General features: G+C 40.9%; 1 protein-coding gene across 1 annotated transcript in view; it reads right to left on the bottom strand.

Moving 5' to 3' along the window:
* The window catches only part of LOC136871665 (alpha-2-macroglobulin-like protein 1), a 261,707-nt gene that overhangs the window by 158,999 nt on the left and 75,459 nt on the right, over window positions 1-27,249 (bottom strand). Inside the window, exon 2 of the mRNA XM_067145159.2 lies at window positions 7,914-8,074. Coding sequence (XP_067001260.2) covers window positions 7,914-8,074 — 161 coding nt within the window. The remainder of the gene's footprint in view (window positions 1-7,913; window positions 8,075-27,249) is intronic.

Below are 27,249 nucleotides of genomic sequence, written 5' to 3' on the forward strand. Positions count from 1 at the left end.
GCGCAGACCACATGAAGTGATCGATCCCGCCTGCCTCGAAGGTGTGGTCCAGGGCGCTGGTGTCTCTGTTATGGTCTGGAGTGCATTTTCCTGGTATGGAATGGGCCTCCTAGTTGTTCTGGAAGAGACTTTGAATGGTACGCGGTATATTGAGCTGCTCGCAGACCATCTCCACCCATTTTTGGCCTTCCAGCGCCCAGACAGTTCTGTGGTGTTTCAAGATGATAACGCGCCGCCACATCGCTCCCACGTCGCCCGGGAATGGTTCCAGGAACATGCAGCGGAGGTCCAACGACTGCCATGGCCACCCAGGAGCCCCGATATGAACCCTATCGAGCATATCTGGGATGTATAGACAAGAAATAGTCCGATTTGTTGGCTGAACGGTCAGCAAACTGGCCTTCAGTTCAGAGGGTCCCGGGTTCGATTCCCGGCCGGGTCGGGGATTTTAACCTTAATTGGTTAATTCCAATGGCATGGGGGCTGAGTGTATGTGTTGTCCTCATCATTTCATCCTCATCATGACGTGCAGGTCGCCTACGGGCGTCAAATAGAAAGAGCTGCACCTGGCGAGCCAAACCTGTCCTGGAATATCCCGGCACTAAAAGCCATACAACATTTCATTTTCATAGACAAGAAATGTGTTTTTCCACCAATCAATACTTAATTTATTGTAAATAGATTACACTAGTACCAGTTTTGGCTCTTAACAGACATCATCAGCTAGTACATGATTAGTTTCCAGCCATTAGACAAAATCACAAGTTGTTATTATGCTAGACATCCGGATGTCTAATGGGGGATGGAAATGCAATGTACAGTGGCATGAAGTTAAAATATCTGTGGTCAAAGGTAAAAAGTCACAATAAGTTAGAACATGAGTATACAGAACACATTAAAACACATGGGCCACAATATAAAACACTTAAAACACAGCTAAACCGACATGACAAAGAAGCAAGGGAACCACACAGAGGATAGAAGAATGGAATCTAAGCAACATGAAATTAAATTTTAATAAGTGTCTAGCCTGCACATGCCAAATTTTAATGTGTTAAAACTTGATCAAAGCTAGGAATTTCATCCCGAAACACACACATATAAATATTCAGACATGCTTCGCCTTTGTCACGTAAGCTGTAAACACACATGTTCAGCCTCCAACCTAGTAATACACCAGATTGTTCTGGCTTATACAATACAAATGCATGATAGCCATTGCCATTAGCATAACTATCAATATGAATTACACTTTTCTTTACTATAGGTCGAGGAGACCTATACATAGGAAAACGTGCACGTCTGTACCGTGGTATAGCTCTTGCCGCAGTAGGCAAGTCACAACATGTCAGCTCTTATATACTGCAGTGGCCGCGCATGCGCAGTAGCACTGATAAGGACTTAGAATTCTGCCAGGCAAGTCACAGTCTAATATATACAGTCGCGAAGCTCGGCTCATTTTTTTCATCCATTCGACTGCAGCGCTCCATGCGGTCAGCAAGCTGCCGGTCTTCTGGGATGTGTACGTTGTATGCGTTTTGTGAGGTAAGCGTGAGGTTATTACATTATAGATGATCGGTTTTCTATTGAATTGACATGGTATTTAAGAAGGGAGGTGTGTATGGCGCAATAAATTGCTCAGTTACAAGAAGACACCAGAGCTATCATTCTTTAGGTTTTCTAAAGATCCTGTACAGTAAAGCCTGAATTACTGTTTACATTTTCGGATAATAGAACAATATTATGAAGAATCAGAAATTTAATTTCAGAAAAGTAGGCATTTCGTTCATCAGTGATTCAGGAATGTAACTCATAGTGAAATCCATCCAATTATAATTATATGAACTTAAATAACGTGTTAACGCAACCGTAACCTCTAACACGTAGCGGTGTTTTAATTTTCAATGTGTATAAAATTGCTTGTCGCCTCTGTGTAGTGGTCCCCCTGTGGGTGGGGGCGGTAGAATAACACCCACGGTATCCCCTGCCTGTCGTAAGAGGCGACTAAAAGGGGCCCCAGGGGCTGTGAACTTCGGAGCGTGGGTTGGCGACCACGGGGCACTTAGCTGAGTCCTGGTATTGCTTCCACTTACTTGTGCCAGGCTCCTCACTTTCATCTATCCTATCCGACCTCCCTTGGTCAATTCTTGTTCTTTTCCGACCCCGATGCTATTAGGTTTGCGAGGGCTAGGGAGTCTTTCATTTTCACGCCCTTCATGGCCCTTGTCTTCCTATGGCCGATATCTTAATTTTTCGAAGTGTCGGATCCCTTCCATATTTTCCCTCTGATTAGTTGCCTAGTTGTACTTCCTCTTAAAACAATAATCACCACCACCACCTCTGTGTAGTGATTAGCTGACACCCCCCGGAGGCCCGGGTTTGATTCCCGGCTCTACCACGAAATTTGAAAAAGTGGTACGAGGGCTTGAACGGGGTCCACTCAGCCTCGGGAGGTTAACTGAGTAGAATGGAGTTCGATTCCCACCTCAGCCATCTTCGAACTCGTTTTCCGTGGTTTCCCACTTGTCCAGGCAAATGCCGGGATGGTACCTAACTTAAAGCCACGGTCGCTTCCTTCCCTCTCCCTTGTCGATCCCTTCCAATCTTTCCATCCCCCACAAGGCCCCTCTTCAGCATAGCAGGTGAGGCCGCCTGGGCGAGCTACTGGCCCTCCCCCCAGTTGTATGCCCCAACCCAAAGTCTCACGCTCCAGGACACTGCCCTTGAGGCGGTAGAGGTGGGATCCCTCACTCAGTCCGAAGGAAAAACCAACCCTGGAGGGTAAACGGATTACGAAAGGAAGAAACGCAAGAAAATTGCTTGTAAATAGTAGTAGGGCTGATTTATTGGAGAAAAATGTGAACTATTTGTACAATAACATAACGTTATGTTCGAATCATTTTGGAGACAGCCAGTGTATGTCAGCAGAGAAGAAGAAATTAGTATGGAATCTCCGCAGATTTCTTCGAACCGAAAGTTATTGATAAGAGATGATTAGCCCGTATCAAAGGAGCACACCACACAGTCATACGTTGCACTGACATAGATAGGTCTTTTGGCAACGGGGGGATAGGAAAGGGCTTGGAGCGAGATGGAAGCGACCATGGCTTTAATTAAGGTACAGGCTGTTTTGACACTGGGAAACCACGAGAAACCATTTTCAGGGCTGGCGACAGTGGAGTTCGAACCCACTATCTCTGGAATGTAAGCTGATAGCTACGTGACCTTAACCGCGCGGCCACCTGCTCGGAGGAGCCGAGAGAACATGGACTGCTTTTAGGAATTTCCTGTATGCTCACTAACTTGGATGTGGTATACTATTAATTCCCTAATGTAAATACCTGATTTTCCACATTAATGCTGTGAAGGTACTAAGTCATTAGTATTGACATTATTTATGAAACTAAGATTAGATTACATTTGATATTTTGCAATGAAAGTTTTCAGTGTCATAAAACAAAAAAGCTCAAAATTCAGCCATTTAGGTTCCTGAGATCTTTGAATACTATTTGAATTGTTTTGTAGCTCATTTCTATTTTTGTGATTTATGTGAAATTATCAAATTCAGTTCAATAATAGGATTTTGAAAATGGTTAAGCCCTTAACTACAGTGGTGAGATCAGTTGTTCCTTCGGTATTATTACCACGCTGTAGCAATAGGTAGTCTAGTGTATCAACGTATTTTATTAAAATGTACGATTAATATAGTGAGGAAAGCAACGGGAAACTACATCACTCCTTATTTCCCTAGTAAGCCTCTTCAGTGATGCCTAGGCTATTTATGACAGCTGTTGGCGGAGCTGCAGATGATCAAACCAGCCTTCGGGCTGAATACCCAACATACATTAATATAGTTGTCGGGGTGGTTACAGTTTATAATTTACGTGGGAAAGTGCAGTCGGCTGTTGGGTAGAGAATTGTTCCGGACAGTTAGAGATTGCTGGCCGCTACGAGCGCTGGTGTCGTTCCGCCTGTCAACAGGATGCTTTTTCATCACTAAGGAGCTTCGCGACTGTGTATATTAGACTGTGAGGCAAGTCTTACAACAACCGCACCCCCCGTAATACTAGGGAGCGCGGCTGCAGTCGAGTACTGATAGGGAAACAGGATGTGTGAGGGATGCCTCGCTAACACAAGGCAAGGGGAAGGTGCATGTACAGGCAAATACATAAGAAAGTGCTTTAGTAGCTTTTAAGATATAGTGGCCCTGAAAAGGGCCTTGGTCATCATAGATGAACTAGAAGTAGCTGAATCTAATAGTAATGCAGAACAGGGTGCAAAAGAAGAGGAAAGTGAATACCTTAGAAATGGTTATTTACCTCTTTCAAAACAAATATGTTCTCTTTCTGGAAAAGCCATTATTTTAAAGTGGAGAACAATACAGTGTCCTCAAAATTCATTTAGGGAAGCCTACAACATTTTGTCTCATTTGCCGGCTATAAAATCTGCAGCAAGAAGTGAGTCATCTCCCATACAGGCTTAGAATCTTCTTTCTATGAATGATATTACATGTCATAAAATATACAAAATTTTAAATTGAAAATTTGAGAGAAATTTAATAAACAACTAGTGGACCCATTCCTTATAAATAGGTCAGATAACTTGTCTTGATATGCCTGTCGCAGGCATATTGTTTTGCCTGCCCTTTTCAATCGTTTTATGAATATTTAATATAGTTTATAACACTTCTTTCTATACAATATTCGTTTTGCTTCGACAATTTGGCCGTATCTGGATCTTAACATTTTCAAATGATCTTGCCCAAGATAGTGCAACATACAGCTGGCCGTGTCTAAATCCTGATTCGGGTAAGTAGACACCCACTTTTTCAAAAGTTTGTGCCTGTGCTTTATTTATGGTCATACCAGAAGGCTAGTCGACTTGATACCTTCCCGTCTGTGCGTACATAGACTGTTTTCTCTTAGCAGCATGTAAGTTATTAGGAACGTTCTGCCACCTGTTGAGTACCTATATTCAGAAGCTGGGGAAGGTCGGAGAATCAGAGTATCTAGCAGGGAATAGTATTCTTCCATGATCAGAGGAAGAGTATACTTCCTGGCTTGGCAGGTAGTAATCAAACATGGCTGCATGCAATCACATTACTAAGGATGAAAATCAATATATCAGAATATTAACGGAAGTCTTGGTTGCTTAGCAACCTGCCAAGTACAGAATGTATTGCAGGTTAGGGTAAGCCTTTGCCTGCAATTTCTGGAGTGATCATTTAATGATTTGATTTTTGATTACTCAAAGTTGGCTGAACTTAAATACCCATCATTGTCTCATGGTTCACCTGCAGGTAATTCCAGATAGAATACAACAAAAATGGAGCAAATCAGTCCAGTAGAATGAACAGACGTATTTGCCAAAGCTGTTTTAAGTAAACTCTTTTAATATGAAGACTAGTGAACCCGTACTGCTCCTCAGCATTCGTTACAAGTAGGTCAGATAACTTGTCTTGATATGCCTGTCGTATACATTGTTCTGCATGCCCTTCCCAATAGTTTTATGAACATTACCGGTACATTATAACTGATTCATTCATAATGTGCTTTATAACACTTCTTTCCATTCACTGTGCTTCGACCATTCTGGTGTATCATAATCTTAACATTTTCAAATGATCTTACCCAAGATAGTGCAACATACAGTTGGCCGTGTCTAAATACTGATTCAGGTAAGTAGACACCCACTTTTTCAAGAGATTGTCCCTGCACTTTATTAATGGTCATACAGAAGGCTAGTCGACTTGATATACTCCCGTCCAGAGTGCGAATTCGCGGGGGGGGGGGGGAGGATTTCTCCCCCACCGACGATTTTATATCAAAGGTTCCCCCCACTAAAATTCCCCGGGGGGGGGGGGGGGTTCTTTCATTATAAAATAATGAGGAAAATGTAGAACACGTATAGTTTATTATTGCTGAAATTAATGAATTTTACTGTGCACATTTTCATAGAAACATCAGCAATAAATCAAATGACTGCCAGACCTTGAGCAAGAAAACAACGCAGCAGTGGCAATCCACATCTGCAGCCTGTTGTTCATGTTTCATTCTGGTAAGTCCATCTGAAACGTGGGCAAAAATGCAAATTACTTGAAGCTCTCCTCCCTTGTCGTTGCTGTAAGTAGCTCGAGCTTACACCACTCCTGTACTTCTTGGAGAGGGCGTGTTTCCGATAGGTATCAATGGAACAATATTCACTTAAGGTGTGTACAAACCAACAAATTTGTTCAGTCAACACTTAGCCCTGGTAGAGGAAGATTCTACTAATAAAGCAATAAATCAGGATAAATCGCGCGTCATCTGGGCTTTCATAAGAAAGGAACAGTCTGTCATAAACTTCTCAGCTGGTTGGAATAACTTTCTAATGTTTATCATTCTTGTTATCACAACAAAATTCAAACAAAAAGATCTACAATTTTTCTGAGGGAGGAGGTATTTTATTTACAGGGAAATTTTATACCCCCTCCCCTCGCCGGATACTACCTGAAATAAACACCAGTATTTAAGCCCTATGTTCCTTCTCCCCCCCACCATTTCTTTCTGATTTCGCACCCTGCTCCCGTCTGTGCATAAGTATATACTGTATTTTCTATTAACAGCATGTAAGTTATTAGGAAAGTTCTTCCATCTGTTTACTATATTTAGAATCTGGGGAAGGTCAGAGAATCAAAGAGTATCTAACAGAGAATCTTCCATGATCAGAGGAAGTAAGCATTCACCTGCAATTATTGGAGTGATCATTTAATGATTTGATATTATGATTACTCAAAGTTGGCTGAACTTAGTGACCTATCAATCTCCCATAATAATAATAATAATAATAATAATTTCGTGTGGCTATTTCTAGCCGAGTGCAGCCCTTGTAAGGCAGACCCTCCGATGAGGGTGGGTGGAATCTGCCGTGTGTAGGAAACTGCGTGTTATTGTGGTGGAAGATAGTGTTATGTGTGGTGTGTGAGTTGCAGGGATGTTGGGGACATCACAAACACCCAGCCCCCAGGCCACTGGAATTAATCAATGAAGGTTTAAATCCCCGACCCGGCCGGGAATTGAACCCAGGACCCTCTGAACCGAAGGCCAGTATGCTGACCATTCAGCCAACGAGTCGGACATCAATCTCTCATGATTCACCGGCAGGTAATTCCAGAGAGAATAAAACAAAAATGAAGCAAATCAGTCCAGTAGAACGGACGGACGAATTTGCCAAAGCCGTTTTTAGTGAACTCTCTTTTAATTTATAGATTATACAGTGCTTATTGATTACCTGGCAGTTCTGAATCATTTTCATTAATTTTCATTCAAATAATTGTTTATATAATGTGCTTTTCCAATTAATATACTTTGATCATTAATTATGGCAATGGTTTGAAACATTAAAGTTGCATAAGAGAAACAATAGTGTCATTAAAGTGGATTAAATCACAGCGTGCAGAAATGACCCTGTAATACTTCTAACATTGCTGAAGTAAATCTAAGGGTTTTAAAAAAAAGGGCAAGCACATGCAGTATCATGTGTTCAGCATGATGAGATCCTCAGCTGATTTTCTTGTTCGGCACTGCTGTCTTTCATACCAGACAGTTCCTCAGTTGCACACATGAGGCTGAGAGAACCTCATTCCAGCCCTCTGTTTAGGATTAAAATCCTTAGACAAATGGGGAATTGAAGCTAGGGCCTCTGGGGAAGAGGTGGACAAGGGTCTCTTTCATTTCCTCATATTTACTGTAGAGGAGGGTGAAAATACTACTGTTATATCCCTTTAACAACAAGCAAAACAATCACCACCACCTGAAATTACATCACTGAGAGATTTTATAAGTGTAATAGATTTGTCACATTGATTGAGGTTCTATGAGACACTGATGTGGGATTTCAACTGATCAGAATATAAATAATTAAATAAAACAAACCTGTTGCTAAATGGTATTGTGCTGAAGCAATCTTGTCATCTGACTCAGCTCGTAGAACGTCTATCTCAACATGTGCTGAACCCGTTACATTATGAAGTGATAGACAAAATGTCTCCGTAGTTCCTGCCAGCAAGCGCTTTGGAGCAGTCAGTAGGAAACCTCTGTAATAAAATGACATGTTTTATGTTCATCTATTAATAGTTGAAAATGAAATACAATGAACATTTGATCAAATTTACAAAGTTATTAGCTTTAAAAAAAGTGAATTGAAATATCCTTGCCTTGAATGGAGACAATGATCAGGGAAGAAGAAAGTATCAGTGGTATAATACAAATAATAATCATTATTGCCTCAGCTACTGAGTTCCAAATCTTTTGAAGTGATGCTATTTAGGTAGCCTGCCTATAATTTTCGGCATTCCGTTTGTGCTGCTCTCTGGCAACGCAAGCAGAATTCTGCTGGATAGTTCCTATGGCTAAGTTAATTTAATTTTGTTGGGTTACACTGAGTGCACCAGTTTGGAGTGCCATGATTTTTGGCCATTCTTCAAAACTTGACTACTGCAACCAGGATCAAACCTGTGTTGGTCTCACTTGCTATGCAAGTTCGCTGAATGATGTTTCCTTAACCTGGATATTACATTTGGTGTTATATTTCAGTCCTGTAAAGATGGCCCATGAAATTTCAAAAAGTTAAGTGAAGAAACATGTGAAACTAAAAGGCATGTTCTGGTTGGAGGTACATTCAGATTCATGTGGCTGAACCCAAGTCCACATTCCATAAAACTACATGGAATAAGTTGCATGTAATTTATTATGGAAATCAATTCCTCAGGAACTCTGTTGCAATTTGCAAGATAATCATTCATAATCCTTCTAGGTTTATTTTAAATCTGTAACAAAAACTTCAGTGCAAGCACCTCATACACAATGTTTGAAAGCAGCTGCTGGTGATTGATGGGAACAATCTTTGGATTGTCAGTCACTAGAAATGAGCAGAATTGTCCATCATTGATTGCCACCTAAGCTTCAATCACTTTAGTTCCTGATTTATCTTTGAGGGATTCAATAAATCAAACATTTAGTTGAATGAGTTTATCTGCATCCACAGCAGTTGCGTTTCTGTTATGTAATGTTTCAGAAAGCATCGACTGTTCTGCTAAGATGTCATACAAGTCTGCTAGGTCTAAAGAAACTGTTTAGAAGAGAGATGCTTCAATAGTCCACCGTACCAACACCTGACAGTTAAATTCCTACTCACATTGTCCTTTGTTTGTAAAAAAGTGACTGTATAAAGCACCAATATAGTTGGTCCGTTATTGGACGTTATAAATTTTCCAGCTTACTCATTCTTGGTTGCCAGCATTTCACCCCAGTGTACTAAGCTGGGCTCGTTAGTTGGTAAATTGCACACCTACCAAGACACATGGCTAGTGCATACCATGAAGGCCACTGAGTGGACTACTTGGAGTCACCGGCAGTGCCAATGCATGCGTCTTGGTAGATGTGCTATTTACCAACTGATGAGCCCAACTTATCACACTGGGGCAAAACACTGGCAACCAGGAATGAGTTAGCTGGAAAATTTATAATGTCCAATAACGGACCAACTATACTGGTACCGGTATTATAAATTTACCCATTCGGGACAAATATTTCAGGTTCCCTACGGGAATCAACATCTATATCATGTATAAACCACTGTAACCATACCAGAAGATTCTGTATAATTTGGCCACTCACCTAGTGCCTAGTTCATGTCCAATTTTACAAATCTGCTGATCAAGTTCAAGTAATTTTCTCTGGTCCATTGAGATCTACTGTACAATATATACAGTTTGTCAAGAAACTGTTGAAAGTTATTTATTACACAAATCTCATCCACTGTGTCAACTGCAGCCATTTCCAACCTGTGCTTGACACAGTGTCAAACAAGAATATTTGGACATTTTTTAGAAAATCGTTCACTACTCCACATTGTCTTCCTCACATTACACTTACACCGTCACCACTAAATTCTTCAAGGTAGTCGCCATGGAACCTATGTTCATTTAAACACTCCAATAAATGATAACCAGGCAAGTTGGCCGTACGGTTAGGGTCACGCGGCTATTAGCTTGCATCCGGGAGATAGTGGATTCGAACCCCACTGTCAGCAGCCCTGAAGATGGTTTTCTGTGGTTTCGCATTTTCACACCAGGCAAATGCTGGGACTATACCATAATTAAGGCCACGGCCACTTCCTTCCCACTCCTAGGCCTTTCGTGTCCCATCATCGCCGTAAGACCTATCTGTGTCAGTGCGACGTAAAGCAAATAGCTGTTATAGGAGTTATATAGTTTTATTTTTATAGGTAGATCTGCTAAAATGAAATGCAATCTTTCAGATTAGGTGTTTACTTTTGTTGGTTGGAATCGAACCCGTGATCATGGGTCGGACACCACCACTGATCTTCCGAGGAAGATAATTAACCAGTGAACGATGGGTGCCATCGCTGTAAAATTCAACATTTTATTTAATAATAATAATAATAATAATAATAATAATAATAATAATAATAATAATAATAATAATAATAATAATAATAAAAGTTCATGTGTAGATTTGGTGTGCAAAACATAGATATAGATCTGTTTGGAAGAATTATGCTTCATTTATGATTTCAGGGGAGTAATTATGACATTTTTTGTATGATAATTATGTGTTAGTGTTGTCTGGTGAATCTATGACCTTTTTTTATCGATTTCAGGATCATATTTGTTATCAATTTTGTGCCCTAAGTGGGAACTATCTTGTTTTAACTATAATTGTCCATAGATAATACTAACAAGAGGGATATTTGATTGATTTATTTGTTTACATTCTTGCCCTAAGTGTCCGACATCTTGTTTCAATTTGCTATTACTCTCATAGAAATCACAAAGAAGACTGGAACTCTATGCTCTCTCCACGATGTTGCCAAGGTCACAGAGTATGCATTGTTTGTTTACTACTTTTGACGTAACTAAGACAGCCATCTTTAAAACGGGCAATATGCAGTCTTCGCATGGTACTGCATAGGATACATGATCTACATTTTACTCAAACCTGGCGGTAGGTATAAAACGTGACCCAGCTTTATGGAGATTATGATAAAGGAAGGTAACCTCGGAAAACAGCTGCTGCCTGGGGATCGCCGGGGCACTCTTGGAACCACTGCAAGGAATGACAGCATGCAAGCCAGTGGTGGTAGGATGGTGAGCAGACGGCCTCCTACCAGGAGGAATCCCAAAGAAATTACAGTCGCCGAAGCCAAGGAACACAGTGTTGCGCAACACCTCTTGACAACAACCACTGAATGTGCTTTTGCAGAAGATGCAAACCCCAAAGTGCGAAAAGTCCATACTCGAATGAAATGGGAAAATTCTGTCAATGAGTTTATAATGAGGGCTTACTATAGAGTTACCAGGCTGGAAAAGGACATGACAGATTATCGACAGAAGCTATACACGGTTTTCAAAGCACAGTATCCAAATACACAGGTCTCAAAACAACGAATAGCAGATCAAAGATGTGCAATTGTCATGAAGAAATTTATACCAGAAACAGTTCTCAGTAAGATTAAACAGGAAATTGAAAATGAGCTAATGGGTCCCTTGGAACCTTCAGGTGAGCATGAAAGAATTGCATATGAAATGAACAGAGCCACACCATACATCAACACCATGGCCCACAAAATCTCCAAGAAACTGAAGTTTACACATACCAACAGAATGCAGAAAATGAATGGCAAACTGAAATAGAAGATGAATTCCAAAGAGCACTTATTGAGTTTGAAGGTACAGATCCCACGCTCAGACTTATACTACCCAGACAGAAGCAAACTAAGAAATTCACACAAATAATTGAAAAGCTGAATGCCAACATTCCACCAATATATTTAGAAACACACCAGACATTCCTCTAGGTTCATACTGCAATATACTGTGTTGCAGTGGCAGCAATCAGGGCAAATGGGGGAAAAGTAAGATCTGCAAATAGGTCAATGAACCGAATACATAGAGAACCACCATGGCAGCACCGACTTAAATTACGAATTGAAGACCTACGAAAGAACATCAGTCAACTTACTCAATACACCAATGGTCATCGAAGTCCTTGGCTTTGCAATAATGTAAGGAAAATACTGAGGAATACCAAAAACCACTCAACTAAAGATGCAGAAAACTCCCTCATTACCGAATATCTAGATAAAATGAAGCAAAATCTAACTGCCCTTGCTAAACGTCTCAAGCGCTATACTAAGGCAACAGAAAGAAAGGCACAAAACTCTCTTTTTAATGGGAAAGAGAAACTATTTTACAACAAACTTAGGACAACTGAGACAGCTAACATACAGAATAGCAATGGGATACCAACTGCGGAGAGCATAAGAGAATACTGGTCAACCATATGGGATGCGTCCATAGAACATAATGAAGAGGCACATTGGCCTAAAACTATCAAGAAGAAAGCTGAGAATATTGATAGCATGACCCAAGCAGATTTCACATTAGAAAAGGTTGTAACAGCGATTAACAATTTACACAATTGGAAGACCCCAGGAAGAGACCACATACACAATTACTACTATAAGAAATTTACCAGTGTTCACAGATTACTCACCTACCACATACAAATTTTCATCAGTAAACCAGATGCCCTCCCACACTTTCTCACTACAGGAATCACGTATACCTAAAATCTAAAAATAACAACACGGCTAATCCTGCTAACTACCGACCAATCGCATGCCTACCAACTTTATACAAAATTATAACATCACTTGTAGCAAATAGAATCCAGAATCATTGCAAGACCAATGACATCATCGCTGAGGAACAAAAGGGCTGCAAACGGTTCACAAAAGGCTGTAAAGAACAATTAATAATTGATAGTATAATCATGGAACAAGCATACCATTTGCACACTTGTTTCATAGATTACAGAAAGGCATTTGACTCTGTGCCACATTCCTGGCTTGTTGAGGTCCTTAGAGTATATAAAGTTGATCCTAAAATAGTGACATTCCTAGCAACTACCGTGCAGACTTGGAAAACTACTATTAACCTCCACAATGGAGAAGAATGTGTGATAACTGACCTCATACCAATTAAAAGAGGCATTTTCCAAGGGGATTCCCTCAGTCCACTATGGTTTTGTCTTGCTCTGAACCCACTATCAGACTTACTGAGTTCAACAACACATGAATTCACTATCAAAAAAGCAAAGAACAATCTACAAAATTTCACATCTACTGTATATGGATGATCTGAAACTGTATGCTGCATCACAAAGACAACTTGAACACCTTGTTTCAATTACCCACAATTTCTCCACAGACATCTGCATGAAATTTGGACTCGATAAATGTGCTACTCAGACAATTAGGAGGGGCTCTTTCTCGGCACAGGGCATCCACACTGAAGCAACAGATATCTCACCCCTGACAACAAATGAAACAATCAGCAAGGATTCAACACAAGGACACAAAACAGGCATTGAGACTGACATATATTGAACGAGTAAGACGAATCGTGCATTCTAAGCTCACAGGAAAAAGCATCATTAAGGCCATCAATACGTTTGCTATACCTGTTCTCACATACTCATTTGGAGTCATAAAGTGGACTACAACTGAGTTGAAGGATCTTCAAACAAAAGTGAATGTGTTACTGACAAAACACAACATGCATCATCCAAAATCAGCCTCAGAAAGACTAACTCTGCCTCGTTCTGATGGTGGTCGTGGACTAATAGATCTTGAGAAATTACACAATGAACAAATTACATCATTAAAGTGCTACTTCAAACATAAATCAGAAACCTCTGCCCTTCATAGTGCAATGGTTGTAGCAGATAACGGTTTTACACCCCTCAATCTGAACACCCCGGCTTCACTTACAATGTCATTCTCCACAAATGAGGAAAAGATCATTATGTGGAAAAAGAAACCTCTTCATGGACGGTATCCAAATGAGTTAAATCAGCCATATATTGACAAACAAGCATCGCATGAGTGGCTGACACACTCGGATATATACCCAGAAACAGAGGGCTTCATGTTCACCATGCAAGATCAAGTCATTGCCACAAGGAACTATAGAAAACATATACTGCATGATCCGTCTGTCTATTCAGATCTGTGCCACGATGTAATACATCTCCAGAAACCATCCAGCACATAACCTCAGGTTGTCAATTAATGGCAAACACAGACTACAATTACAGACATGACCAAATTGCAAAAATCATTCACCAGAAATGAGCCCAACAAAATAACCTAATCCATTGTACCACAGCATACTGGAAGTACAAACCCCAATCAGTCTTGGAAAGTGAAAATTACAAAATTTACTGAGATAGAAGTATCATTACTGATAAAACTATTACCTGCAATAGACCAGATATAACTTTTGTAGATAAAAACAAGAAAATCTGCTTTGTAATTGACATAGCATGCCCTAATACTCACAACCTCCAAGCAACACATACAGAGAAGATTTCCAAATACACAGATCTGGCCACAGAGATAAAAACCATGTGGAAACTAAACAATGTTATCATAATTCCAGTAGTGATTGGATGTAGTGGTATTATACCAAAGACACTACACAGGAGCATTGAAGCCCTTAATCTCCACCCTCTCACTTACAGAGAATTACAAAAAGCAGCAATCCTGGCCACTTGCCATATAGTAAGGAAGTTTATTGGCATGAACCATCCCCCGTATAAAGAGGACTAATGAAAACCGTCCACTAATAATTTGACCATTTATGTATAGTAAATATCTCATAAATATCTGTCAAATTTATTTCTCAACAATGTAAGTATATACCGATATGTATGAAAGCATATGTGCGTATGTACTAAATAGTACTTCTTTCGTGTACATTGTACCGAAGAAGGTCATAAACCCAATTATAAAATTGTGTATTATATATAACAAAATATACTAATAATAATAATAATAATAATAATAATAATAATGGTGCATGGCATCTGTATAGGCTTGGTGGCGACCTAATGAGGATAAAATGAATGGTGAAGAGGCCATAAAGACCCAGTCCCTAAGCCAGGGAAATTAACAGTATGAGGGGGTTGATTCTGAAAATTGAACCGGGGCCATCGGGCCAAAGGCAAGCATTCTATCCATTTAGCCACAAAGCTGGACTTCAATTGGCTAAACCTTTGGCTACCATCTCAACTGATGATGATGATGCTTGTTGTTTTAAGGGGCCTAACATCGAAGGTCATCGGCCCCACCATCTCAACTGATCAGATGCTGAGTATTGGCAGTGGTAGAGGGGCAGTAGCTTGTGAGGCAGCCTTGACAATACAGCAGGCTTCTCCGTTGACTAATGGCTGCAGCTCAAAACGCTTAAGGCCTGCTGTTCCCTAAACCAACTATGGAAAAAGGGGTAACCTAAGTCTAGTGGTAGCCCACGTCTTGATCCCAGCATACGCCACTGTATTTTGGTGTCTCCACCCTCATTTATCCCTCCGTCTACCTAAGACAATATCATGGCTAAAGCAGCCTACAGTCAAATCGAGCGAGATTGCTGCGTTGTTACGACCCGCGTAGTTGTTAAGCTTACATTCGGGAGATGGTGCGTTCGAACCTAAGTCCTAGCTTTTCCCCTATCCCATCCTCGCCAAAAACCTGAGTTATCGCGACTTAAAACCACTACTGGTAACATAAAATAGGCTACAATCAACATATAAGAAATATCTGCTATATTTATAACTATAAATATGTACGGTAAATGAGTCTTGGAGGGGAGACAATAGTCTTACAATATTTACTAACAGCCCCAGTATAGCTTCCCAGTCGTACCGTGGAGCAGACTTAATAGCACTGTTACTAAGATAGCTATCATAAGATTACAGCTGAGCATCTTTTCCAGGAAAATATAGGCCTAAATACCGTTCACCGCTTACCGGTATATTTGATAAGAGACACGCTGTCGTGAGTCATTCTGGTACGGTACCGGTAATCTTTCAGATTTAGGGGAGAACGAACATAGCGCAGAGGAATTATTAAGAGCCGTGGCAAGTAATTAAAAATGGATTGTGTTTCAGACATTCTTGTTCATGTTGTGGTGTGTTGAAGACGCGTTCATGCAGCTTCATTACATCATCAAGCTAGCGATACATCCTGTGCAGCTAATCACACTCGTGCCTATTATAGCCTATCCACTTTGTGCCTGCCTGTAGCTTCAAGTTCAAGGTTTCTGCTTTACCCAAGATAAGAGCTAGTGGCCATCACCTTTGATTACTTTGTCAGGTTCTCCGATGCCGAAAAGTATAGTGTTTCAAAACGAATTACAATGAAAGAGAATGACCAAAGGAAGAATTGGTCAAGTACGGTATCTACTTAACTTATCTGCCTCAGTTGAAGGTTAGGGCAGAAAGGCATAATTTTGTGGTTGATCTGATTACGATAAGCGTTTTCCGCGAATCTCACTCTTGTCCGAGCTTCCTCTAGAGGTTCTGGGCAGGATTCATGTACCACTACCTACTTTAATTTGAAATGGGAAATTTTAAGGACATTTTCCGTGTAAAGTTTCTTTTAGGTTACAGAGTAGGCTAGCCAAAAGCTCATTTCTTAATATTTACCGGTACTGGTACCGTACCTGACGATTTGAGGACCTATTTAGAATTAGTATTTATTTTGTTATTATTTGCTGTTGGGCAATGCTTCCAGTCTGCAGATCTGCTATAGATGTAGGCTACCGCGCAGATCTTGCCCGATTTGTACAACGTTTGGCCTCGGTATCAGTTTACAGGTTTAGTCTCTCCGATCACTCCTGCGGCTATACCTATAGACAGTCTATATTATTGAATATGCACGCACTATTTGTAATTAATTTAGATTAGAGGTGGAAAGGAGCGATCGTGGCTTATATTTTAAGACAACCCAGCTTTGCCTGGGGTTGAAACGGGAAAATGACTCCTAGCATGACCCAAGATGGAACTTAAAACCATTTCTTCCTTAGTTGGGTTTTACAAGAAGAGAACATTCCGTTCCACTCTCTCACAGTAGACTTAAATTCATAGCAACGTCGGAAATGAAACACGAGTGAACTGGGACGGCGATGGAATACAAGATATATTATTACTGACGTTATTATACCGAGGTACCGGTAACTAGTAACTATACTAGGCCTATTATATTATTATTATACGAGAAAACTGAATAAAGAGCAAGCTGTACAAGGTAATTAATGGATACCGGTACTCTGGAAAAGAACGTAATTCCCTTTGTTAATCGAAAGTTATAAAATGTTTCCTTAGCATTAGTTTCGTAGGCACTGTTCAACGGTAGTGTTTCTAACTTTAGCTGCCTTTGTTAAAAAGGAAGGATTCACAAAGGCATGCACTGTTGTATAACGTAGGTCGGGAGAAAATGAATAGTTGTGCGAGGCCGTTCAGAATGGTCATGACGGATATCTAGCCTCAATTTGTGACAAATGACAATACCTTGCTCTGAATGCACGATATTAATACTCTTTGATACACAATCACTTTAACGGTATTCACGTGGCGCCAGTACAGTTGAAGTGCAGGGTGAACAGGACGATGGATAAAGAACCGTATGTGATGTTTCTGAATGCCTAGAACGTGTTGGCTGGAGAAATTCATTGTCAGGTTGTGGAAGTCTACGCTGATAACGTGATGAGTCGTCAGTGTGTGGCAAGATGGGTTCTCTAATATCGAAGATACCAAACGAATCCGTGATTGAAATGGACAACATGTGTGGTAACCTTTTTCCAACATTTGCAGACCTCAAGACAAGGGGGAAAACGTTGCGGAGGACATCGAATATTAATCTCACGCTGATACGAGTGCTGGTCGGCATACAAAGCAGCCTAGATAGTCTTTCATGACCCTTTACTGTTGTCGATAACTGTATTCTTCTAAAGGCGGGATTCCACTGAGGCAACATTTGGGCGACATGGAGCATGCGACAGTGACGCATGCTGCAGTCAGCCTTCAATTGAGGAAACACGGCTCGGCATGTAGCGTGCGGTTGTGTGGCATGAGACATGTTGCAATCTGTCGAACACTCTCTGGTGCCGCATGCTTCAAAAATGTGCTTGTTGAACAGTGTTGCCCGGGATCCGACAGTGTGTGGATCGGTGCTACAATTTCCGTGCGACAAGATGGAGTGGGCTATTGAAAAAACTGTGAATTTAATTGAGGATTACCACAATGCTGCGGAATTGTGGAATGTAACTTTGAGTGACTATAAAAACAATAGTATTAAGATGGATACGTTGAAACGGCTCTCTGATAAATATAATTGCAGTGTCCAGGAATTGAAAAAGAAAATAAAAAATTTGCGTACAGCTTTCCACCGGGAGCACAAAAGAATTCAGAAAATGAAAACGAGTGGTGCTTCTCCACTGAGAGGAAAAATATGGTTCGGGTATAATCTACTTACCTTTCTTCTTGACATCGATGCTCCGAGAAAAACTACTTCAACGTCAGATGTCATTGGGGAACGTGAGGTGAGTTGATTTTAAGCCACCGTTTTCCTTTAATAAATAGTTAACTGATTATGAACTTTTGTAAGTAAGATTGTGATTTATTCAAAGTCCTGTTTTCTGGTTGTTAGTAACGGAACAGTTTGCACTAGAAAAAAATAGAGATAACAATGAAAATATAATTTGACATCATACTAGTACTAATGATAATAATAATAATAATAATAGTAATAATAATGTATCAGTAACGTATGACATTTTCAACCCTGTAGATTTTTCGTAAATACGTCGTTTAATAGCATAACAACAAATTTTTCTCTTTTGTACACTGTTAACACACAACAATAATCTACTTGTCATTTAGAAATCCATTCGCCGCTACACTAATTGCGCAAAGTCTTCCAACACTGTTTCACTACAATCTTTTTCTTCCTCACTGTGTCTGCTTCTAGTGTCACAGTTCATTTAAATGATAAAAGTTTGTTAGAAATATGAACGGTAAGGGGGTAAAGTAATCGAAATATGGTTAGGATATTGTACTTTAAACTAATATATTTTGATAATGATTAAATTACAATGTACAAGAAGCTTCTAAAACTTGCCGTACCTCTAAGCATACCGATCCTGCCATGGAACGCAGCCTTCATCTGACATAAAGTATTCCATAAACTCATCCCTAATGGCTTTCGCTTCTTGAGAATTCCGACGTGGTTTGTTTCCCAGAGGCTCCATACCTGTATCAGCTTGGATCACTCCGCGCCATGATCCAGGAATAATATTATCATCTTGGATGTCGGTGTCAAATGTCCCCGGAGGCGAATAAAGAGATCTTGAAGTAGGACGTTTTCTGAGAAAGTTGTGTAGATAAATACATGTGGTAGTTACAGTCACTGCATTTTCTACACTTATCTCCATAGGCTTTCTAAATACTCGGAAAACACTGGCCAGCAATCCGAAGCAGTTTTCTACTATTCTGCGAGCACGTGAATGTCGGTAATTGTAGATTCTATGTGGCGAGCCTTTGTCGTGACAACCAGAGTATGGTTTCATAATGTGCTCTTGTAAGGGAAATGCATCATCCGCTACAAGAACATAAGGCGATGATATTTCTCTTCCTGTAAGAGGTTCTGGAGCTGGGAGAAAAAATTTATTTTGTGATAAATCCTTGTAAAATCCAGTTTCCCGGAATACTCCACCGTCCGAAATCCTTCCTTGACATCCAATATTAGCGTACAGGAAGCAATATGTTGCGTCAGCGACTGCCATCAACACGATGCTGAAAGTTCCCTTGTAATTAAAAAATTGACTGCCACTTCTTTTTGGACACTTCACCAATACATGTTTTCCGTCACACGCGCCAATGCAGTGAGGATAATTCCATGAAGTCTCAAAATCGTGTGATACTCTTCCCCACTCTTCTTGTTTGTTTGGAACCTGAGGACAATAATTTTGTTATTAGTAAAGTATGTTGAGTACTCAGCCTGAAAGCTGGTTGAATCCTCAACAGCTCTACCTTAAGCTGCCATAGATGGCATAGGTATCGCTGAAGAGGTTTACAAGGGAAATGAGGAGTGAGGTAGTTTACTGTTGCTTTCCTCACCGAGCCAGCCGTTGCTATTACACATCAGTTAGCCGAGCCCACTAACATGTAGCACCAACCGACTCTATGTGCAACATTTTTACACCATTCATATCAGGGACTGGTTGCTTAAAGAATGATGTTACTAATGTCGCTCATACCTCAGTCACTTTCTTATTAGTATTATTTAATTGTTACATAGGCTTAATTTATTCATATTACTTCTTTACCTGCAAGCTACAATGATTTGTTACTCTTTATTTAAGGAGGAGACTTTGGAAACTGAAGATTTACTCCGCGCTGCAACTCCAGACTCTGCAGAAATCTCAGTGGATGATCCATCAAATCCGATTTTAGAAAACATGGACAATAATCAGCGTCCTGCTGAGGAAATTGGACTTGGAGACAAGAATCGTGGAAAGTGTAAGAAAAGGAAATGCAATCTGGAAGAAGAAAGAGTCGAAGAAGCTTATAGTATTTTGAAGTCTTCCATTACGAGGGATGAGTTCGCAGTATATGGAGAATATGTGGCAAATGAGCTGAGAAAAGTAACTCCAAGAGCACAAGTTCTAGCGAAGCACAGGATTAATAACATTTTATTCGAAGCCTCAATTGGAAACTACGACTTTCAGTCTCCAAGCTGCACTAGAAATTTTATCCATACCCCACCCTCAAATAATAGTAGTTATGGGTCACCCTCAACTACATCAAATTCTACACTTCAGTCACCTCTGGCGCCTGTACGTTCACCTGAGGAGCATGCTTCTGTCTCGTTCCCATCCATCGATGGGAACGAGATTTCACAACCACAGTGCGACGACAACACTGCTGACAGCCAAGCAGATTTCGTGGAATTACTTTCTCCACAACTTGAAAGTTAAATAATGGTGTTTGAACATATAGAACAAAATGACTCAGTTACTCCAGAATATTATGGGTTATTATAAATGTGACCATTGTAAAACCCAGTTTATAATCTAATGCCCATTCGGGCGAACCTTTCTTCTTAATAAATGTATATGTTTTAGATGACCAGATCCTGCTTATTTTGCTTTGGGTTCTGTTATCATTCATTTTACTCTTTAACTGGTGATGTGAGCTGTTGTTAATGTGACCTTGCCTTTCTCAACACATTTCACACCTTCAGTCAGGAATATTCGGTTGCGGAATGATAAGTTTTTTTTTCTATTTCCTTTAAGTCGCACCGGCACAGATTGGTCTTACGGCGACGATGGGATAGGAAAGGCTTAGGAAGTGGGAGGAAGCGGCCGTGGCCTTAATTACAGTACAGCCCCGGCATTTGCCTGGTGTGAAAATGGGAAACCACGGAAAACCATCTTCAGGGCTGCTGACAGTGGGACTCGAACCCACTATCTCCCAATTACTGGATACTGGCCGCACTTAAGCGACTGCAGCTATCGAGCTCGGTATGATAGGTTTCAAAGTGTATTGCACGTTCTCATTTATAGGATTATTTCTGTTTGCGCTAGTTATTTTCTTCTTGTTCTTTGGATTATAGGGAATAAGTGAAAAGTGATTTTTGGTGTTTGCGGTGTATCTGTACAATTTAAGTGACGACAACGGGTAACGTGAAATTTATGAGAATGTCTGCATTCTGTGAGTAAATCATATATTACCATAATATCATATTTGCATTAGTATATTCTACGTATATTATATTGTGAAAGATCATTAAATCCTGAATCAGATAAAATAATTATAGTACTTGTATAAAATGTCAAATGTTTCTTATTGAACTCTGTTTGTCTGGAGACTCGAAGATCTCACATCACCAATTATGTTCCGAATTCCGTACGTATCCACTTAAAGGTTTCAAACAGGAAAACAATTCCAAGTTTTGGGATTTTCCAAGTTACATGTGATCGATGTGTTAACGTAAACTGGGGTAACATTGTGACACGCTAGAATCCTCCAGAATCCGATATGTCGGCTTAGAATTTTGCCAAAGAAGGGTTGTAACTTGAAGAATTATGTCACACTGCAAGTTACTAGTGGACTATGAAGTAAACAGTTTTGTTTATGACTTCTTATACTTTTCACGAATTTTCTCCATTCTGGCACAAAGTTAACTCAGTTGACGATACATTTTATTACGATATTAAAACTGGAAAAATAAATATTATAATAATTTAACATTTTGATTCTTACAGGTAATTATCTTAAATGTACTTACATTTACGAAGTCTTTCAAGGCACTTATTAAAGCCGTGTACACCTCCGGAATGATTCGTGAGATGCTAGGTTCAGAAACTCGAAACAAGTTCATCAGGGAAGTATAGCTGTCACCAGTAGCCAAAAATCGAAGGGTAAGCAACAGTCTAACTTTCGGCGGTATGGCCTCTCGAAAATTGGTATCGGACTTTGCAATGATCGGTCCAACCTTCTCTAACAAAAATTCAAAATCTTCCTGGCTCATCTGTGAAATTTTTGAAATGCGCTTTGTCGTCAGCCAACAGCTTCTGAAATAATTCACGCTGTACTTGATTTGATCGAACGAATAATTCTCGCCTCCACCACCGGGGCCGTTTTCTCCTACGACCGTGCTGAATAACAATGTACGCTGCTGCCGCAATAGTCTGCAAAGACATCCTTCTCAGTCAACGTCGGGTGAGAAACTGTTGCCTTGGTTGAATAACGTTTGTAGCTGGCAACACGTCTCCACAAGTGACGCATGCTACACTAGGCAACATATGTGGCATGCCACATTTTTCTGCCGCACTGATAACAAGCCGCATGCTACAAATAGCAACATTTGTTGCCTGTCGCATGCTCCATGTCGCCCAAATGTTGCCTCAGTGGAATCCCGCCTTAAGAGTCGGCCCCTTTCCAGCGTATCGCGTGATAGGGTTAAGAGTGGAGTAGAGATTTTGTAACAATATAATCACCACCATCTTATCGCCATAGGAGCCACGTTGAAGAACGGTGTTATAATCATGAAGCAGTGGACATTATACTGAGTGTTGTGTATTGCAGAACCCACTATGGGTGGGGGCGGAAGAATAGCATCCATGGTATCCCCCGTCTGTCGTAAGCGGGGACCCAGGGGCTGTGAAAAAGGAACGTGAGTTGGCGACCATGGGGCCCTTGGCTGAGTCCTGGCATTGCTTCCACTTACTTTTTCCAGGCTCCTCACTTTCATCTCTCCTATTCGACCTCCCTTGGTCAACTCCTGTTCTTTTCCGACCCCGACGGCCTTTGTCATTGTCTGGCCGAAACCTTAATTTTTTTTGAAGTGTTGGGCCCCTTCACTTTTTTTCTCGCTGATTAGTGTTAATAGAGGATGGTTGCCTCTTAAATAAATAAAATAAACACAACCACCAGCGTGCGGTAATCATATTAATTATTATTATTTATTTGTATTGGACTATTATCATTAAAGTTCCCCCTGTGGGTGGGCGTGTAGAATATATGCGTCGTATCCCCCAGCTGTCGTAAGAGGTGACTTAAAGGGGTACCAGGGACTCTCAACTTGGGAGCGTGGGTTGGTGACCATGATTCTCCTAGCTGAGTCTGGCTTTGCTTCCACTTGTGTCAGACTCCTGACCATTTTTCCTATTAGACCTGCATTAGGTTTGTGAGGCCTAGGTAGTCTTTCATTTTCACGCCCCTTGGGGCTCTTCCCTTCTTTTACCGAAAACTTCATTCTTTGAAATGTCGGATCTCTTCAATTTTCTCTCTGATTAGTGTTACGAGACGATAGGTGCCAAGCTGAATCTCCTCTTAAAACAGGAACCATCATCACCACCACCTAGCAGCCCACAGCATCGACATTTTATACCAAGAATTTAACATGTATTACACTACAGATTTATTACTGTAAATAACTTGTTCTATTCTGCCCCAATTTTTAACATCACTGTTTGTACCTATAAACGGAATGATTTCCTTTTACCCCCTGTGGGTGGGGGCGGTAGAATAACAGCCACAGTATACCCTGCCTGTCATAAGAGGCGACTAAAAGAGGCCTCAAGGGCTCTGAACTTTGGAGCGTGGGTTGGCGACCATGGGGCCCTCAGCTGAGTCCTGCCATTGCTTCCACTTACTTGTGCCAGGCTCCTCGCTTTCATTTATCCTATCCGACTTTCCTTGGCCAACTCCTTTTCTTTTCCGACTCCGACGGTATTACGTATGGAGGCCTAGGGAGTCTTTCATTTTCATGCCCTTCGTGGCACTTGCCTTCCTTTGGCCGATACCTTCATTTTTCGAAGTGTCGGACCCCTTCCGTTCTTTCTCTCTGATGCCCCAGAGGCTCTGAACTTTGGACCGTGGGTTTCCCAGCACGGGACCCTTAGCTGAGTCCTGACAGTGGTTCCATTTACTTGTGCCAGGCTCCTCACTTTCATCTATCCTATCCCGACCTCTCTTGGTCAACTCTTGTGTTTTTCAGACCCCGACGGTATTATGTATGAAGGCCTAGGGAGTGTTTCATTTTCATGCCCTTCGTGGCCCTTGTCTTCCTTTGGCCAATACAATACCTTCATTTTTCGAAGTGTCGGACCCCTTCAATTAGTGTTGTATAGAGGATGATTGCCTACTTGTACTTCCTCTTGAAACAATAATCACCACCACCACCACCACCACCACTGATTTCCTTTTACAGATGCAATCCATTAATATCTCCCCCCACGTACGGGGGAGGGGGTAAAGACATACATTTTTAGGTTTTTTTCCTTGGCGTTGTCGGTGATTTATCAGTTTTATCACTCTTGATGTTTTATTAATAACTATCTGTAGGGCACGGCTCTATTCGGATAGATTTTTTTGTTTACTTTAAAGATTTGTATTAGGCCTACCTTTTTGAAGTGATTTTTTGTAGATTTTGTAGATTGCTTTATTGTGACGTTGACTGATATTTTACAATTTTATTGATTTAGAGTTTTTGGTTACCGTATGTATTTACTTTTAAGTTTTAGTTTGAGGTTATTTATTTTCGCTTTAAAATTTGTCCTTGTTATTTAATTTCGCGTTAAACTTTGTCCTTGTGGCAGCCCAGATTGTCTGCGAAGTAGCTGATGCTTTCAAGTTAATAATAAAAGTAAGTTACATATTATGTATTTACACGTCGCGCAGTAGATACAGTATACGATTTTAATCAGCCTAGCGACCCCGAAAACTGTGCATTCAGCGCCAGGGGCTTTTAACTTGGGAACGTGGGTTGATGACCACGGGATCCTTAGCTGAGTCCTGGCATAGCTTCCACTTATTTGTGCTTGACTCCTCACTTTCATCTATCCTATCCGACCTGCCTTGGTCAACTCTTGCTCTTTTCTGATCTCGACGGTATTAGAGCATTTGAGGCCTAGGGAGTCTTTCATTTGCACGCCCTTCTCAGCCTTTGTCTTTCTTTGGCCGATACCTTCATTTATCGAAGTGTCCGATCCCTTCCATTTTTTTTCCCTCTGATCAGTTTACCACCAGCACTGTGGATTCAACACTAATCTCGGTCATTTTGGACATCTTATTTTCCAACCCTTCTCAACCCCTTTGCTGAGGTAGGCTGAACTTGGACTTAAACGTCATCCCGAGTGTCACAATTCATCTCAGCAACCCCGGAAACTATGGATTCAACACTAATATCGACCGTTTTCAATTATTTTTACATTTCGACCTCTCCCCTAGCGGTGCTGGGAGTGTATTACCCCCACGGTATTTTGTTCCATAAAGCAAGTTAGTAAATTATATGTGTACCTAGTTTGGTTGAGAGCTGTAATGGAGCATTTACACATACGTACATCCATTATCTCGGTCATTTTGGACATTCTTTGTTCACCCCTTCTCACTCTCCATCGGATGGGGCTGAACCTGGACTTAAACAACATCTTGAGAGTCGTTATTCCTTTCAGCGGCTCCGAAAACGATTCATTCGAATATATATAAAACATAATACGGTATCAGCCATGTCCATGAACCAAGTGAAAAAACGTCCACCTTCCCTCCACGTGCATGGGCGTACATAGATTACTGCTGTAGTGCTGTATCTGTATATCAACAAGGAAGCGAAGTTAAAGCGAGAAGTTTGAATGACGTCAGGGTACAGATCGTCAAGTCAATCAGGGCTACCAACGGGGAATTAAAAGCTACTGCTGAAAACAAAAATTAAAAATGGCAACATACAATTCATGAGAGAAATACGGGATCATGTTATAAAATACGGAACCCGGGATTTCGATCAAATGTACGGGATAGTTTGCAACCCTAACCATCACCACCATCTCCTCGCATTCTACGGAATTAGGTTTTCGAGGCTCAGGGAGCCTTTTATTTTCATATCCTTCGTGGTCTTTCTCTTTCTTTTCCGGTCAACCTCATTCTTTGAAGAGTCAAAACTCTTCTATTCTTCCTCTGATTAGGGTTAGAGGGAATGATGCCCAGTTGAACTTCTCGTTAAACAATAATTACCACCACTGCCACGAAGATTTTATGCTCCTCTAATTGTTAACCCCCTGAGGGTGCGGGCGGTATCCCTTACCTATAGTAAAAGGTGACCCAGGGAGCTTGTTTAGCAGACTACCACCTAGCTGAGTCTGACATTGTTTCCACTTAATTGCGCCAGACTTTTCGCCTTCATCTTTCCTATCCGACCTCCCTTAGTTGCTCTTGTTCCTTTCCAACCCCCTTTACCCCGTGGTGGGGGTGGTAGAATACATCCACGGTATCCCCTGCCTGTCGTAAGAGGCGACTAAGGCCCCTGGGACTCTTAACTTGGGAGTGTGGGTTGGCGACCACCACCACTCTAGCTAAGTTTGACACTGCTTCCACTTATTTGCACCAGGCTCCTCACTTTCATCTATTCTATCAGACTCCCTTCGTCACCTCTTGCTCCTTTTTCGACCCCAACGGTATTACGTATGGAGGTCTAAGGAGTCTTTCCTTTTCAGGCCATTCGTGGCCCTTGTCTTTCTTTGGCCAATACCTTCATTTTTCGAACTGTCGGACCCCTTCCATTTTTTTTCCCCTCTGGTTAGTGTTAATAGAGGTAGCTGACCAGTTGTACTTCCTCTTGAAACAATAATCACCGCCACCTCCTTTCCGTCCCCGATGGTATTAGGTTTGCGAGGCCTAGGGAGTCTTTCATTTCCACAACTTTCATGGCTCTTGCCTTTCTTTTACTGATGCCTTCATTCTTCGAAGGGTCGGACCTCTTTATTTTATTTTATTTTCTTTTATTTTCTTTTATTTTCTTCCTCTGATTAGTATTAAGAGAGATAGATTGTACAGTTGTACTTCC

The sequence above is a fragment of the Anabrus simplex genome, chromosome 4 (assembly GCF_040414725.1).
Source record: "Anabrus simplex isolate iqAnaSimp1 chromosome 4, ASM4041472v1, whole genome shotgun sequence".
In the NCBI taxonomy this organism is placed as follows: domain Eukaryota; kingdom Metazoa; phylum Arthropoda; class Insecta; order Orthoptera; family Tettigoniidae; genus Anabrus; species Anabrus simplex.